General features: G+C 43.9%; 2 protein-coding genes across 4 annotated transcripts in view; one reads left to right on the top strand and one right to left on the bottom strand.

The window, feature by feature from the left end:
* Window positions 1-18,422, bottom strand: part of NF1 (neurofibromin 1) — a 166,871-nt gene that overhangs the window by 53,404 nt on the left and 95,045 nt on the right. The window lies entirely within an intron of this gene.
* Window positions 6,512-12,210, top strand: EVI2B (ecotropic viral integration site 2B). The gene is made up of 2 exons (XM_035139250.3): window positions 6,512-6,650; window positions 9,768-12,210. The coding sequence occupies exon 2, from the start codon at window positions 9,794-9,796 to the stop codon at window positions 10,640-10,642; it is 849 nt and encodes a 282-aa protein (XP_034995141.2). The 5' UTR covers window positions 6,512-6,650; window positions 9,768-9,793; the 3' UTR covers window positions 10,643-12,210.

Genomic DNA, 18,422 nt, shown 5'->3' with positions numbered 1-18,422 from the left:
GGCGGCCATTTTGGTGCCCATAGATGGGCGAAGCGACACCGGAAGTTGCGTCGGCACACTTCCTGACATGCGTACAAGCGACTTTTGAAGCCGGCGGTGGCCATTTTGGGTGCCCATAGAAGGGCAAAGCAACACCGGAAGTTACATCGACACAACTTCCGGTGTAAAATGGCTGTCGGTCCCGGATTCTGCAGTCCGGAACTTGGAAGGTAAGGAGTAGAGGTTTTTGCCTTTCCTGGATTTCTTTATGTATGAGCCTGAAGATGAAACCTCAATCTACTGACATGAACGAAGTATAACAGCTGAGCAATAAATTCACTACACATAATCCCAAAGTCACCAGTAATTATATGTGAATCTGGAACTTGGGGGAGCCGAGTATATGAACTTAATTTCAAAAGCCATCATCCCCAAGACTGATGAGCCTTAGAACAGATCCTTCCAAACTTTGTTCTGGCTTGAATTAGAGGGCATCAGTGAGACTGGATAAGGAATGGTGAGACTGGATAAGGAATTTCCTGCTTTTGTTTATCTTTTACTTATTATTAAGGGAAATCCTTTCCTTAAAAGCTGATATTGGCAGAAGGTTAAGATGGGATGCATGGTGAATCACTGGGTGATCTGCAGTAGATTGACCAGGGTTTCGGAATCCCAATTGCATATGCAGATTGAAGCATATGGCTGATGGAGTGCCATTAGGTGATCTCTGCATCTTGGGGCATGAGAAGGTATTGATGGAGACGGTTATTACAGTGGTGCCTCGCTTAACAAACGCCCTGTAGGACGAAATTTTCACTTTAAGAAAGGATTTTTCTAGCGGAGGTTGCCTCGCTAGATGAATTCATTTTAAGAAAAATTTGTCTAGTGAATTGTGGTTTCCCATAGGTATGCATTGAAATTCAATTAATGCGTTCCTATGGGCATTTTTTATTATTATTAAAAAAATCCAATGCATTCCTATGGGATTCGCTAGACAAATTTTTCATTATAAGAATAGACCCGTGGAACGAATTAAATTCGTCTAGCGAGGCACCACTGTATTCTGAATACCAGTTGCTGGAAACTGCAGGAGGGGGCGAGCATTCTGGTGCTCAGGTTCTGCTCGAGAATTTTCCATAGGCATCTGGTTGGCTGCTGTGAGAACAGGAAGCTAGACTAGATGGGCCGCTGGCCTGATCCAGCAGGGTTCGTCTTATGTTTAATCCCCTTATGTGGCAACATAGAATTGGGAACAACACCTGCTGAAAGCAAGCAGCAGAACAGGAAAAGAGTGGCCAGTATTTCCAGCAGAGAGGATCAGGAATTCAGTACCTTGAACCTCTCAATGACTAGCAAAATTACGTAACATGGCATAATTTGTTTAGGTTGTAGAGTTCAGCTTCCTTGGCACAAAATTAAGTATCTAAGAACACACCCAGTTTTGGATAGAAGATGATGATGCATTAATGGTCCATCTAGCAGCTTAACATTGTTTATGTTAGGCACACAAAAAACCTCCTCCCTTATCCGTCATTTGCAAAATAACTTCATAGACTTTTCCGTGCTGTGTGAGGTTGACAAGTCTTCCCATTTTGCAGATAGGTTACTTAATATAGATTGAAGGAAGAGAACAATTTACGTACCATGAGCTCCTTTGAGGAAAGGCAGGAAAAAACCAGGGATGGCTAACCTGTGGCTCTGTAGAGGCTGTAAAATTCCTCCTCCCATCAGCTATTTGAGTTGGGGTTATTTTGTGTGTGTGTGTGTGGGGGGGTGTTCTTTAGTGTACAGTGCACCACGCTGCACATCTGAATGGGAAACAGGTTCCCATCCCTGGTATACAGTATATTCGACATGGCACATCAATGGACACTTAATCCCTTTACTGAGCAATACAATATTGTCCTGTTTATCAGGTGCCTTTGCTTCAATTCATACATTACCAGAGCAGGATAGAAACCTAGTTCTCCAGCGCTTCTTGTCATTCCAATTTAGTAATTTCTCAGTGGATAATCCATTTGGAGTGGAGTCAAGAGTATGTATTGTTCCTACACAAATGCTGCCTGCTTAGGGATACTGTATGAATCAGGCCCATTACTCTGTGAACCACACTGCCATACATATAGACAATACATACCATAAAGGTAAAGGTACGCCTGACCGTTAGGTCCAATCGTGGACGACTCTGGGGTTGCGTGCTCATCTCGCTCCATAGGCCGAGGGAACCGGCGTACAGCTTCCAGGTCATGTGGCTAGCATGACTAAGTCGCTTCTGGCGAACCAGAGCAGTGCACGGAAATGCCGTTTACCTTCCCGCCGGAGTGGTACCTATTTATCTACTTGCACTTTGACATGCTTTTGAACTGCTAGGTGGGCAGGAGCTGGGACCGAACAACGGGAGCTCACTCCGTTGCAGGGATTCGAACAACCGACCTTCCAATCGGCAAGTGGTTTAGACCACAGTGCCACCCGCGTTCCTATTACATACCATAGAAAACCCATATTTTTCAAGACATCCGGCTTGAACAACATACAAGGCCAGAAAGGAACCTGAGAAACCTTTGCCATCACCATATCCTGTGGTAGCAAATTCCACCGTTTCGCCCTGCAATGTGTGAAGAAGTACTTTTTTGGGGGGTCTGCGCAAAAATCTTCCAACATTCAGTTTCACTGGATGAGCCCAGCTGCTAGTATTTCAGAGAAACTTTTCAATCCAACAAGCGACTCCCAGAATGGCTTAAAAGGAAAAGGAAAAGAAACCACCAGCAAGGAATAAAACCAACTGGTCGATACAGAACAGAAAGCAGCAGAGCAGTCAACACACCGAGATAAAATCAAGGATAAATCTGAGTCAAAAGGCAGAGGGGAACTTTATTTAGAACAATATTTGGAGACAGGTCACGCATGCAGCATGCATTCTGCCCTGCCAGCATTCGTGCACTAGAGGAGACCCGCCCAAACATACACTGACACTGCCTCACTCCCATCTGCTTCTTCCTGTCCCACCCCTAAAATATTGTGTGCAGTCTATGAAGTAGTCCTTCCAGCTGACCACGCTCTCAACTTTGAAGATTTTCCTGCAGCTTGGTCACTTGTTTCCTATAATAAGAAGTATGCAGCTGCTATTCCCTAGCCGAAAGCTATATTTTGGAAGGAGAAAGCATGGGAGGTTCAGCAATAACTGGCTCTGTTTGGTGACTCACTCCCACACAAGCAGATTTGGAGGCTGTGTCCTTTTAACCCCCTCAGCCCTTAATGTGAACAGTAGAGCAATGACGTCCCCCTTCATCACACATGATGAACACTGCTTGAGGCAAGAGGAGGAGGCCCTTAAGATCAAAAGCTAAGCTGGGGGGTGGGGAGGTAAAATGCAAAGTCCTGCCCCATCTCTGTGTTACGTGAAATTTTCAAAAAAGAGGAATTTAACTTAAGGATTGGGGTGTGTGGGTGTGTGAGTTTCTATGCTGGGCAGGGGAAGACATATGGATAATGACACCATAGAAAAACCTCGTAATCTGTCTGGGACTTTCTCCTGCTGCATACTTAGCCTAGTGATTAATCCATCTCCTGAATGTGCTTGGCACAGCATGAGACTTTCCACACATGCAGTTGAGCCAAGTCATTTTTAGTCAAGACTTATGGCAGGTGGTTCCATGTTAGGCATGTCTCTCCCTCCACCCATCCACCCCCAGGAAAAAAAGCACTCAATGGGATTTAAAAATGATCACACTGCCAAGCGACTCAGCCTATTCCCCAATGAGCAGATGATGTGATCTCTTCCTCTCCCCACCCAAGATATGATTTTGGTTTGGGGACCATCTGTTAGCATCAAACCTCCGAAGTTGCTAGTGGACATGGGCTTGAAGCTCTAGTCTACGTCATACGGTTGATATACAGGAAATATAAATGTATATTTATCAAGCCCACCTACCCCAAACCTAACACAAGCTAAGAGAATTGGCTGCAGCTCAGCAGTAAAGCACACCATTTGCATGCAGAAGGCCCAAGACTGAATTCTAGCATCTCCAAGTAAGGCTGGGAAAGACCCCTACCCAGAACCATTGAGAACCACTACCATATAATACTCGGTTAAATGGACCAATGGCCAGATTCAGTATAAGTCAACTTCTTACATGGGAAGGGTAGAAAGTGAGCAAGGATCTTGACCATTAATGCCAGCTCCTATCCAGGGACTGCTAAGAAGTAAAAGCTGAGGGAAGCTGGGGGGCAAAGCTGGGGTTAATATTGTGGGGAGGGAGAACAAACACAACACCATTCACAACCCAATGCACATCCCAAAACCCAGGTGAGGAGAAAAGGAGGAAGTTAAGAAGGTAGGTGGGACCCAAGCTGAGCTAAGATGCTTGTAGCAAGAGTGGCTGGGACAACCCAGCCACACGGGCAGAATTTAAATAATTAAAGTAAAGTAAAGTAAATGAAGTCCAGCCTGCCTAAAGAAAATAAGACCGTCTACAAAGAGAAGAGACTCATTGACCCAGCACTTTAAACAAGATGATTCACTGTGTCCATCAGCTGACCTCTGGAACCTACTGATATAAAAAGGTAGAGACCCCTGACAGTTAAGCCCAGTCACGAACGACTCTGTGGTTGCAGCGCTCATCCTGGAACCTATTTATCTACTTGCACTTTTGGTGTGCTTTCGAACTGCTAGGCTGGCAGGATCTGGGACCGAACAATGGGAGCTCACCCCGTCACGGGGACTCAAACCGCCGACCTTCCGATCGGCAAGCCCAAGTGGCTCAGTGGTCTAGACCCAGCGCCACCCGCATCCCTACTAACCTACTGTTGTTTAGTCGTTTAGTCATGTCCGACTCTTCGTGACCCCATGGACCATAGCACGCCAGGCACTCCTGTCTTCCACTGCCTCCCGCAGTTTGGTCAAACTCATGTTTGTAGCTTCGAGAACACTAACCTACTGATATTTACTTAACCAAAGCATGACCAGATCCAACTCAGAGAGTTTTATGATCAGCGACCTTATCTACAATAGGCAGCTTTACGGGTGCTTCTGGAACGATCCCCGCCCCCCATGCACATGCATGTGCATGTATACACACAAACACATATACTAATAGTTGTCAATATAGACAACAGGACTACAGAGCCTTGACAAATATGAAATGCCACCTTCCATGTCAAGAACCACAAGAACATGCTTAGTTCTGTAGTCCAAAGTGCAAGAATGCACAGGTGCAATGAAGCATTATGGGCTGGAGAAATTTGCATTCCATACTTAGTCATTTTGAACCTCAGCAACTTCCTCGTGCAGGGCTACTCAAGCTGAGAGTAAGGGTGGGGAGAAAAGAAGACTTCTCCTCCATGTACCTAGCTACTAAAAACTAAAAACCTAGTGAGAACATCCAAACAGAAGCCTAGCCATTTTTGAAAACACCAAGAAGCCTGGCAACCGCTCCTTCAACAAGGAGCCAAGCAACCAGAGAAGAAAATTCCCCTTGGAAGCAAAAACAGCAGCTTAGCTAAGCAAAGAGGAGGAGGAGGAAGAACTCCAAGCTACACAACACCCACTTGCAACCACAAAGGAACACAGCGCTTCCTGTTCACAGTTGCCTCAGATGCCAACATTCACTACGGAACTTGCTCATATGGAAACGCATCCGGGCACATGCTCGGTGTGGACCTTCAGCTTGCTTCTTAATGCCATTTAGCAGCTGAGAATGGGGAAGAAAAAGCAAGCCCTGCACAGGCTTAGCAAACTGAGCTATGTATTGTACTGGGCTCCGGAGGGCCACAAGATGCGGAGACTGGCAATCTGAACATGCATTGACCAGCTCAGAAACTCCCACAACTACATCACACTAGGTTTGCATCTTGATTTTGAAATAAGGGTGAAGGCCCTGGTTCAGTAGGAACATGACTATCATAAACCAGGGTTAAATCAATGCTTTGTATCACTGGGGCAAAGAGTCACATGGAGGATGGAAGGGTTTGGGGAGGAAGAACACACTCTTATAGTCTGCTCCTAATTTTTTAACCATGTTTAAAAGAAATAGATGTGTTACATCTATGCTGGACCAGCAAGTGACCATATATTTAAAATACACGAGTTCCTCAAAGAATCCTGAGAACTCTAGTTTATTAAGGGTGCTGAAAATTGTAGCTGTTGAGTATTCTACAGTTCCCAGTATTCTTTTTGCAGGGAAGGGCGAATGTGCTTTGAATGTATGTAAGCACCCTCTGAGCAATTATTTCCTTGGCCTTCCAAGACAAAGCAACAGAAGCACCTATATTTGTGTCAACAGAAATGTCACATACCGTAATTTAACAACAACAACAACATTTGATTGGCTGTGTTTTCTCTTCTTAGGCACAAAACTCTCTAATTTCCATCTGCTACCATTAAAATTTGGTTAGACGCTGGAAAGTACTTCCACAGAGAAAGCTGCCCAGAGTACAGCCTTCGCAGAGAAAAATGTCCACACTCTTAATCACTTCTCAGTTCTTGGGGCTTCCTGCAACAAGTGTTGATAAACTTCCTCTTTAAGTGAAAATAGGATCCTTTTGAAACGTGTAAACCACCAGCCATTTAGAAACACTTTGTTGTGTTGTGCTTCCCTTTCTCTGCTCTTGAACCATTAAAATGTGAACTTAAAAACGAGAACCTGGTTAGAACAAGAAACGATATCGAACAGGTAAGACACACTTAATTATACTTCTTTGGATTAAAAAACACCTCTAGAACAGTAAAACTGGTATAGAGTGTCTTAGAACTGTGTGCTTTACTTTTTGGAATGTTCTTTAAAAAAAAAGCTTTGCATGCATTCCCTATCACACGCAAGGCTAATGTTATATTAAAGTGAGGTTTTTTTCCTCAAAAAGAGATATATACATTATGTAAAAAAAACAACACCAATGGGACCTGGACTTTCCCCCAAAGAGTGATTGCCACTGGAACGCCAATCAGATCTGGGTACCAGCTCAACTTGGGGGTGGGGTGAGAACAGACCTCTCTTTTAAATTAGCAAATATAAAGAGCAAATTGGAACATTAAGGTGGTAGTGCCTCAAGTTTATATTATCTGAGGGAAGCCTTATATGTTCTGAAAAAAACTCCCTGCATTTTATTTTTTATTTTTACTTACTGCTGGGATTATAACAACAAATGCATGAATTCTTTCTTCCCCTTTTATCTTTAGTAAAATCTCTGGATGTAATTTTTGCATCACAAAAATCACAACAAAAAATTCACATAGTTTTGGGGCATCTTAAATACCAACCAATTTATACAGGCACAGACTTCTGTGGAAAAGGGTCCACTTCATCCAATGCATGAAGTGTAATTCTCAGTTGGAATGTAAGTAAACACATAGGTGGGGAAAAATGAGTATCTATTTGTATCTCTGTGTATATATGTGTATATTGGAGTTAAAGGGCAATTGGCTGCAACAATTGAATTTGAGCTGCAAGGAAAGCAAGATAAGTGCAGTGACCTTCATCACAGGAGTAATTCATGATAGCATAAAAAAGTAAAAAGGTTTATGGCGCAACACTGTCTACTTTGAAGTAAGCCCTACTTAGTTCAATGAGGCTTACTCACATGTTTGTATAGGATTTCACAATAGAATGTGTAGTTCAGAGCTGCTAAGGTAAGCTATTGACATCTTTAGATAATTTGAACTGCAAAATAGTTAGTGTTCCACTTTAAAGATTCTATGCTACCGCTCATTCTTGAGATCCCCCAAAGGAGGGGGGGCGGGGTTTACATTTGCAGAATCCAATCTGGAAAAAGAAAGAAAACCCCCTGTATTGTTAAGATTTCTAGTTCCATCCCTTCAGCTTTGCATTTTTAAAATGTTACTCCTTTAAAAGGGATGCACAGACCTTGAAAACATTTTACATACTGAGGACAGCTGCTATTAAGATTGCCTTCAGAAGGCCTGCCCCAAGGCCAGAGTTTCCACTCATAGGGTTCCTCAGCACCCCAGCAGGACCCCCTGCTGATGCCTACCTTGTACCCCCTGACCTTAAAAAGAATTCTGACCTGGTGCTCTGAGCATTCTCAGCAGCTGCGTCCCACTGTCATTTTAATTTCTCACAATGCAGCTTCACTCCAGGAGCACTGTGGGAAATTTAAATGGTAGCCCGACCCAGTCACCCATAGTCAGAGGGCATTTTGCCCTGGGCCCCCTCAAACCTGGAGCCCTTCCTGCATGTCCCTTCATTAAACCAAGTGCCACAAAACTTTGTAGTTTTTGCTCTGGGCTAGTCTCCTTTCAGTCAGGCTCAGTTAGGGAAAGGGGAATTCTTTCATCTCTTTGCATTGGCTGTGAATGGATTAATCATCCCCCATTTAAAGATTCAGGCTACCTACTCTGTTTCCATATGAGTTACTGCTCTAGGCCTGCCTCTTTCCAGTGAAACACAATTTTAAAAATCCTTCACAGTAGCACCTTAGAGACCAACTAAGTATGTCATTGGTATGAGCTTTCATGTGCATGCACACTTCTTGAGTTAACTCACACTCCAAACAGGGATACAAATACCGTACATACAGGAATGGGAAGTGCTATTCCGTCATTAGGAATGAACAGAACCACGTATTTCTGGTCTGAATCTATTTTGGATGTTCATTCTCTTCCATTTCTTTCTATGTTTTTAGTGGTTCTCATTTTTATATGTAAGCCACCTTGAGTCCCATCAGGGAAAAGGGCTAGGTATAAGTAAGTAAGTAAGTAAGTAAGTAAGTAAGTAATTTCTGCATTAACCTGCAATAGAAAAAAAATCTACCCAAAATTTTGCATTTAAGTAAGTACTTTTGAACATGTTTTCTCACAAAATATGTGTTTCTAAAGTATTTCCCACCAAAATATGCATTTTTAATCTGAATGTTTTACTCTACATGCTAGTCACATTAAAATGTACAAAGATCAGATTCCTCAAATGTACCTAACTCTGAGGCCACTTAATTCTCACACTCTCGCACTTCCCAGTAAGGGAAATCAAGCCCATGTGAAAGTTTTAACTTTTGTTTCTCTAGGATAGAGTTGAATCCTGGCCATCATAGCACAAGTCAGTACACTTGCATTACAAACAACAGTTGTTTTTGTTTTTGTTGTTTAGTCGTTTAGTCGTGTCCAACTCTTCGTGACCCCATGGACCAGAGCATGCCTGGCACTCCTGTTTCCCACTGCGTCCCGCAGTTTGGTCAGACTCATGTTGGTCGCTTCAAGAACACTGTCCAACCATCTCGTCCTGTCGTCCCCTTCTCCTAGTGCCCTCCATCTTTCCCAACATCAGGGTCTTTTCCAGGGAGTGTTCTCTTCTCATGATGTGGCCAAAGTAGTGGAGCCTCAGCTTCAGGATCTCTCCTTCCAGTGAGCACTCAGGGCTGATTTCCTTAAGAATGGATAGGTTTGATCTTCTTGCAGTCCATGGGACTCTCAAGAGTCTCCTCCAGCACCATAATTCAAAAGCATCAATTACTTATTTTAAAAACCAAAGATACTCGGTTGTATCCAATGCTACTCAGAGCAGACCCACTGAAAACAATGGATATGACTTCCTTGGGTTCATTAACTCCAATGGGTCTATTTTGAGTACAACAGAGTTGGCTACAACCCTCTAGGTCAGGCATCTCCAAACTTGGCCCTCCATATGTTTTGGGACTACAATTCGCATCATACCTGACCACTGGTCCTGTTAGCTAGGGATGATGGGAGCTGTTGTCCCAAAACATCTGGAGGGCCGAGTTTGGGGGTGCCTGCTCTAGGTTCTGATAATTTACTGCCTTTTATTCCCTTTGTGCCACAGAAGCGTTTATCAGCACTAACACAACTATGGATTCCAGAGCCATTGTGCTTGTTTTCTTCTACGGGCAGCTGTGGTGGAACCTATCAACTACGCTTCCAATCACTACCACTGCACTAGTTGGCACTGGTGGAAAAAACCCCATACATTCATATGAAACAAGCAAACCTGGAGATCCTGTGAAATTCAACCAGAAAACATCCACCACACAGCCCCAGGTTCCTGCAGCAGAAGATCCCAAACCTCATGATGGTGGACACTTCATAGCAGCGGTAGTAGTTGGGGTCATCCTGACTGTCATGATCATAATTATTGTTGGCATCTTCCTATGGAGGCGATGGAGAAGGTCCGCTACACCTGTCCCGAACTGGGCAGGCCGTTCCCCATTTGCGGATGGAGAAGTACCTGATGCGACTGCAGATAAAGAACCTATTCAAGACATGAGGCGGACTTCAGTTCTCTCCTTCTTGCCTTGGAAATTCAACAAGGATACGCAGCTATTGGAAAATGCGGAGGGACAGTTGTCTGAATCAAGCCAAGGCCCGGATGTTCTCCCTATATGTGGTGCTGAAGAGAGTGGCACACAGTCAAGCTCCACAGCAACAGCTTCTTCTGCAAGCATGCAAACTGCCATTTCTGAAGAACCAAGCAGCTTGATTGATGTTCCACTCCAGTCTGATAGCCCAGAGCCACTTGATCTGCCTCCACCTCCAAACTGGCTTGATGGAGCGAATGAAGATCTCTGTCCAAAGCAGACAGAGTCCCTCTCACTTGAACCAAATGCAGAGATCCAGTGTTCTGGATCCCTGGTTCTCTCCCATCAAATTCCAGGCGAAGAACTGCTACTACCACCTCCTCCAGAAGACTTATTCATCTAACTGATTTAAAGGAGGAAAATGTTTAGGAAAGAAACCAATCAAAGAAAAAGGCTGAAAACCTATCAAATGCTGTTAGCCTCTAGTTTTTTTTTGTGAGCAAAAGGTAGCCCCATTGCCTTTTTCACATGAGAACACAAGAGCAATGGTCCGACTGCTTCTAGGGTATCAATGTTCCCCACTGTAATCAACCAGAAGCTTCCAGAAAGATAACAAGCTGTGCATGAAGGAAACAACTGCCTTCAGAGGCACACAACATTTGCAAATGGGATGCAATGATAAAACATTTTCACCATGAGTTTCTGCTCCTTTTTATTCCCCCTCATTTGGGCCACAGTTGATCGCATCAGAATACCTTTCCATTTGTTTGTACCCTTTATGAACCCATGGCATCCTTTTTATCTGTGGTTCTACTACATTGGTCTCTTACATAATCTCCAAGTGTCCGGAAGAGATTTGAACCTTCTGGCACTTCCCTTGCAGCTTCCTTTTAAGCAATGCCTTCTCTTTTAAGAAGCCGTTTTTTGACACTGAAAATGTGACCTTGCTGGACTTCCTGGGAACCACTTGCATTTATGTTGAATTTTACAGCACTATGGTTGGTTTCCAAGCCGATCAACAACATCTGCGTCTTGCCCTGGTTCCTGGGCAACACTGAGTATTAAGCCTCCTTTCCAACAGGCTCTTTTATAACTTGTTAAATAATAGCATTTTTCCCTGTCTACAAATTTTGCCTTTTTAAATCTAAAGGCAAGCCACCATCCCACCCACCCCAATTTTTGTTTGCTATTGTTATCAGCCCAAAGCAAATTTTATCATAACTCATGACTGCGAGTTCAGACATATGCAACAGAAGCACTTTTGCTCCCACGTCACTGCAGTACTATATAGAACTAACCACAACATGGCTATACAAAATGAAACACATGAACCAGTTGAGCACATCTTTAGTGCCAACCAATTTGATGCAGGTGAGGCAGCAGTTCCACTGAGCTCCAGAAGGTACAGCAGGTACAGTAAGCCCCAGCGGATTATGGGATGGGAACTTTGGGGAAAGGAACATAACTCAGTGGTAGCATCTGCTCCAAATGCAGGGAGGTGGTGGTGAATTCCGCTGTGTTTTTAGCAGAGGAGAAATGTGTCCTGGGGATATAAATCATAGAACAAGGGGAAGCAGGATGGTGAGGACTCCCCTGCTCAGCGCCTGAAGGCCCCAGTCCTGCCACTCATCACCTGGCCCAGGTGGTGGGCTTTATAAAGGACTGTTGCCGCCGCCGCTGCTGGGCAGAGAGGGCTCCTTTTTGTTTGTTTTCGTTTAAATTCCTGCTATTTTTTTACCTATGTTATTTTAAACTGTATTAAGGATGTATTCTTAGTTTTAGATTTTGATTCATGTTGAAATTGTTTTCTATTCGGTTGTGTATTTTTTGATGTGGTTTATGTATTGTTTGTGACTTTTGTAATTGTGCTATTGCTGTATTGTTTTGATATTCGATTGGAAGCCGCCCAGAGTGGCTGGGGAGACTCAGCCAGATGGGCGGGGTACAAATAAAAGATTATTATTATTATTATTATTATTATTATTATTATTATTATTAACAACTCACCTCTATTCAGCCACCCTCAGCCCCATGACCGGTTTTCCCAGGGGCCAAATTCCGTAATATCCAACCACTTTCACCTCCCCTGGAAGCAAGAACCTCTCCAATAATTCTACAACACAGATGTGACTCGGATTTCTTTCACTTGTACATTTGAGCCAGTGGAGTAAACTGCTGCCAGTTTTGATCAAGAGGATCTTATGTATGCAGAAGAGATCCCTAGACGATGCTTTCGTTTCCTTGTTCAAAGTTCTACTGCAAAGTGCATCCATGAGAATTAAAAGCTCTGCTGCAAGCAAGAACACTCGCTCTGGAATCTGGCCGGAGCTGATTGGGTGGACCTTGGGGAAATCAACTCTTGATTCTAATGCTAAACTTTGTGCTCTTCAACACTTAAAAAAAAGTTACTGCAACTTCAGCTTCCTGGTCTTTTGTTTCTTTTTTATACATTGGTTAAGTGGTGAGATCACCAAGATTTACTGATCATTAGCATAAGCGGATGTGACGGTCTACCAGAGCCTTGTTATGAAGTTACAAGTAATGAAATAGTCCATTCTATATTTAGATTTTTTTTTCTGCCTCCATTCTAAAGGGCTCATGAAAATGTACAGGTTTTGTTCCCGCAACCTATGAGATAATTAGGCTTTGAGACCTTAACTCCTCCATATCCACACAAAGCTATATTGCCAAGGGTTACACTATTCATTTCACTATACCAACTCAGGCCAGAACTGGGCATTATTGCAGATGCATGTCTGCCATGAGGGGAAAGCAGCCTAGTTCCACCTCCTTCTCTCCTGGGGTAATAAGGTAAAGGGAACCCTGACCATTAGGTCCAGTCATGACCGTCTCTGAGGTTGCGGTGCTCATCTCGCGTTATTGGCCGAGGGAGCCGGCGTACAGCTTCCAGGTCATGTGGCCAGCATGACAAAGCTGCTTCTGGCAAACCAGAGCAGCACACGGAAACGCCGTTTACCTTCCTGCTGTAGCGGTACCTATTAATCTACTTGCACTCTGACGTGCTTTTGAACTGCTAGGTTGGCAGGACCTGGGACCGAGCAACAGGAGCTCATCCCGTCGCGGGGATTCGAACCGCCAACCTAGACTTAGTGGTTTAACACACAGCGCCACCCGCGTCCCTTTTTCCTGGGGTTAATAGGTAGTTACAAAATGTGTGTCCTAACATCATTAGACTCCAGGTTTCCTTACACCCATTCCATTGGCTGCTGTTTTGAAGGACAGGAAAATTTTCAGTATGCTGATGCTGCACCACACATCAGTTGTAATAGACGTTACAGTATCAAGAAAATAGACGGGTCCCACCCATTTTGCAAGCTGGGGGCAAAGCGTGGATCCTGGGTCTGAAAAGTTGAAGACTATTGGGTTAGGATGTATGGGTGGCAGCCACCGGTCAGTCATGCCCAAATTTGTAACATCATGAAAGCAACCACTTCTGGATACATGGATTGACGCTTACAGATAAATTATCTGACCATCTTGGCTGTGACTCCTGGAAGACCTGCTCCCTGTGCCGTGCAGGTCTTTTCCCACCTGGCCCTGACTGACTCCAGCTACAAAAGCTGAGGCTGCTGGACAGAATCTTGGGCCAGAGTATGGTTTAGGGAGTTTTGTTGGGGGAGAGGGTTGTTGCTGTTTATTTTGGATCTTACAACTTATGTGGAAATTGTTTGATTTGGTTGTGCACTTCTTTGATGTTTTGTTTATTATTGCTGTGTGTGTAGTCCTGTAATTGTTTTTATAAGCTGTGAGTCACCATTAGCGTGGTTTTAACTTTGGAAAGGTGGCATACAAATAAAACGATTGACTGATTGATTTTGGTGCATGAATTGGCAAGCTGAAGTATAATGGGAAAGTGAGCATGTTCCCACACACCAATCAAACCTGGCACAGTGAATTGAGATCACCTTGGATGTGCTGCAGTACCTCCCACTTGAAATCCATGGCAAATTTCCCATAGGTTTATCCATGAGTGCAGCCCTTCTCTCCATCTTTTTTTAAACATATATTGCACCATGCCTACCAGGCTGCCAGTGCAATAAAAATATGAAATAAAACCAAGCATCCTGCTAAGGACATCTGCTCACCTGTGAACCACTTATACTTCAGAAAATATAACATTTCATATTTGCACAAATGAAGCATCATCTCAGCTGGTGTCACTGAAAATATCCACAATGTTCCCTATTAAGGCAGTTGGTATTTTTTTTGGAATCTGATGTTAATACCTTTTTAGCTACTTTTTCATGTTCATACTTAATGCACGTGAGCGTATTTGGCTTTACAAGCTCTTAAACACCCAACTTTCAGCAGTGGTCTTATTTTAAAGGGTGGGAGTTTGTGTCCTTTTTAAAGGACATCATTCTACCTGGTTCGGCTAGCGAAATCTCCCCCCACCCCCACCCCACGTGCAGTTGGCATATTCCAGTGTATATCATTTTACCCATGCAGTGTTAAAGGTACTACTCATTTTACTCTTCTTGGCTGCTGTTGGCTCTGCAGTGCGAGACCTTGCTGAAATCTATTCTGGCGTATAGAGTCTCAATAAAATAGCTAATCAGCCTCCAGTCGCAATCCTGAGTCTGTCCTTAGTTACCTCTGGGTAGCATGATTGATTGAAGAAGGCATTCCTTGGCAGTAACAGAAGGCAGTATCCTTCCTTTTATTTCTGATGTTTAGGCATGAGTGGCACGACTTATGCAGCCAAGATGGCATCACCCACACACAAGAGAGGGGAGCTAACAGCAGCCTTGAGTGAATTCCAAGGTTTGCAGAAGAACAAGAAACCTTGCTGAAGGGTAACTCCCCAAACAGTCCAATGAAAGCTTGAACATGCTTGGCAACCATGGAACGCTGGCTGATATGAGGGGAGAGAAATGGGAAACCAGTTGGAAGGGGGCATGGAATGAAATCAGCTAACAGGGGCACTCCACACTGCAGCATTTTGTTGCAGGTGAGTCACATAGGATCTTTCAGTCAAAAGTAGGATTACATATCTTATGGATCAGAAACAGCCTGCAGGCCCCCGGTTAAGAAAAAGAAGCTGCTTTACACAAAGTCAGAAAGTTGGTCCATCTAGCTTGGTACAGTTGGCATGGACTTAGCGGCTCTCCAGGGTTTCCCCCCCAGCCCTACCTGGAGATGCTGGGGATTGAAACGGATAACCTTTGCATGCAAAATGTGTCCTTAGTGCTGGTAAAGGAAGCAGCAGTGTGGAAGCCCTGTTCTCCCTGGAGCAGTCTGTGCACCTTGCAGAGCCCCCACTTTGTCTGACACGTCTGTCAGCAAAAGGGCAAGAGCAGACTGGAAACCCTCTGTGCACATACACTGCAGGGCTGAGGAATAGTAAAGCCCAGCATCTCTGGGGTGAGTGATGATGCCTTTGGGTGGAGAATGAGGCTTAGTTGCTGTTCTTGATCACATTTGCTCAGAAGGAAAGCCCACTGATGTACCCCGCCATCCCCTTCTTGGCATAAAATGGCAAAACAAGGCTTTTTACGAAAATAAAAACCCACAACATCTACCAACAAATTCAATAAAAAACACTAACCACTACCAGCCTACAAAAATATTGTTCCTGAACTCAAAATGCCTGTCTTAAAAAACAATATCCAAACAGGAAGCTGGGGCTCTAACCAGGCAACCCTCAGCTCTGGAGGCACTTTGACGCTGTCAGTCAGTATAAACAAAACACTGAGCTAGATGGATTGGACTGCGTATAATGCAGCTTCCTAACTACCCGCTATACTGGATTGCAGGTGACAGAGTCCTAGTCCTAACAGGCTTACATAAGGAGCAAGGAAAAGTCCTAAAGTTGAAACAGTAAAAGTAATTAGCAGCAGGTTGTTAGGGGAGTTGGGGAAACAAGTCACCCAGTTTGCAAGACAGAGCACAAACAAAAAAGGCTGTTGGCCAAGTGCTCTAGCATTGAAATGGTTGTTGTTGTTGTTGTTCTTATTTATTATTAAAATTTTATATGCCACCTTTCCTACCCAAAGAGCCCAGGGCAGCAAATGCACAAATGATAAAGCAATCAAAACATCCAAACACAATTCCAATACACATGCAATCTGGAAAAGATCTCAACTTAAAAGGTTTGTTGAAAGAGGAAGGTCTTCAGCAAGTGTCAAACAGGCAACAGTGATGTCCTCCATCTAATATTCAAGGGGAGGGAATTCCAATGGGTAGGTGCCATAGCACTAAAGGCCTGACACATACATTGTGAAGAATGGACTTTCTGATAAGATGGTATCTGCACGGGACCCTCAGCTGCAGAACACAGTGATCGATTAGGAATATAGGGGGTGGGACTATCTTTTCAAGTTTTCCAGTCCCAAGCTATATAAGGCTTTGTAGACCAAAACCAGCACCCTGAACTTAGACAGGCAGCTGAACAAGGAAGCAGCACTGAAGAAGTCAAATTCTCATTATAACCTCCATGATCAGAGGCAGACTCCCTCTCACTATCAGTTGCCTTTAGTATGAATGTGAAACCCAATGGGGGGGGGGCTGTTGTTTTATTTCCTGTGTGTGGGATTCCTGGAAGCTGCTGCGGGGAAAAAGATGGCAGATGAAATGGCCACAAAAGGTCTGACCCACCGGAACTCTTCTTATACAGTGGTACCTCTACTTACGAATAACTCTACTTACGAATGTTTCTACTTACGAATGGAGCTCCGTCCGCCATCTTGGATGCGGTTTAGATAGGATTTTTTCTACTTACAAATTTTTAGATAGGGTTGCTTCTACTTATGAATTTTTTCTCCCAGTGCATTCCTATGGGATTCGACTTACAATTTTTTCCGACTTACGAATATGCGTTCAGAACGCATTAAATTCGTAAGTAGAGGTACCACTGTATTCCTAATCTAGTCTCCGGATAGAACTGCGGAAAAGACTATTCAACCATTGTAAGGAATAGAGCCAACTCAAAATAGACAAAAATGTGGGGGACTTTGAAAAGACAGGTGAAGGAAAAGGAGATACGGAGGGCTGGGTCTTTTCAAAGCTGCTGTCGGAATTAGTTGGTTATAAAAAAATACATAGTAAGAAAAAAAAGTTTCAGAGTTTTATTTTTCAGCACGCGCTGTTATCTTTTTATTAGTCACGTGCACCACTAATTCTCAGTGTGGCTATATTATATTGCAGCTGGCAAGTCATTAAAACCAATTGCAGCACTGAGAATAGCGTGCTTTACTCGGTAGTTGCTTAAATCAGACAGGCAATTTCGGCACAGGATCTCTCTGTTACCGTTTGGGTCAATTGGGGTTAATCTGTTAGGTGGGCGAAGATGACATGAAGATGTCAACCCAGTGTGCAGCAGCTGTGAAAATGGCAAGTTCCATGCTAGAGATCATTAGGAAAGGAAGTGAAAATAAAACCACCAATATAATGCCATTATACAAATCTATGGCGCGACCGCATTTGGAGTATCGTGCGGAGTTTTCGCTGCCTCACCTCAAAAATAATGCTGTAGAGTTGGGAAAGGTTCAGGAAAGGGCAACCCAAATGGCCAAGGGGGTGAAGAAGCTCACCTGTGAGGAAAGGCTAAAACATCTGGAGCGTTTGGGTTAGAGAAAAGGTGAGCAAGAGGTGACATTAGAGGTATGTATAAAATGATGCATGGAATGAAGGAAGTGGATAGAGAAAAGTCCCCCCCCAACCCCTTCTCTCTCATAACACTGTAACTCCAGGTCACCCAATGAAGCTGAACATAGGAAGATTCGGGACAGACAAAATAAAATAATTATCTGCCACACAAAGGCAGTGATGGCCAACTAATTGGAAGGCTTTAAAAGAGGATTAGACAAATTCATGGAGGCTATCAATGGCTACTATCTGTGATGGCTATATTTTCCCTCCACTGATGAAGGCAGACTGCTTCTGAATACCAGTTGCTGGAAACCACAGGAAAGGAGAGTTGTGTCGTGCCTCAGGTCCCATTTGCAGGCTTCCCGCGGAGGCATCTGCTTGGCCACTGCGAGAACAGGATGCTGGATTCGATGGGCCGGTGGCCTGATCCAGCAGGGCTCTCCTTACATTCTTAGATATGGGTCAACAGAAAAAATGCCTCACCCTAAAGCAGGGGGCTGGACTAGGTGACATTTGGATTTCCCTGAAGTGCTACAAAACCAATTATATTTAATACCACCCTCCTCCGCACA

Source organism: Zootoca vivipara, chromosome 14, assembly GCF_965207765.1.
Source record: "Zootoca vivipara chromosome 14, rZooViv2.hap1.1, whole genome shotgun sequence".
In the NCBI taxonomy this organism is placed as follows: Eukaryota; Metazoa; Chordata; class Lepidosauria; order Squamata; family Lacertidae; genus Zootoca; species Zootoca vivipara.
The sequence above is the reverse complement of the archived record's forward strand: the minus strand, read 5'-3'. Positions and strand labels throughout refer to the sequence as shown.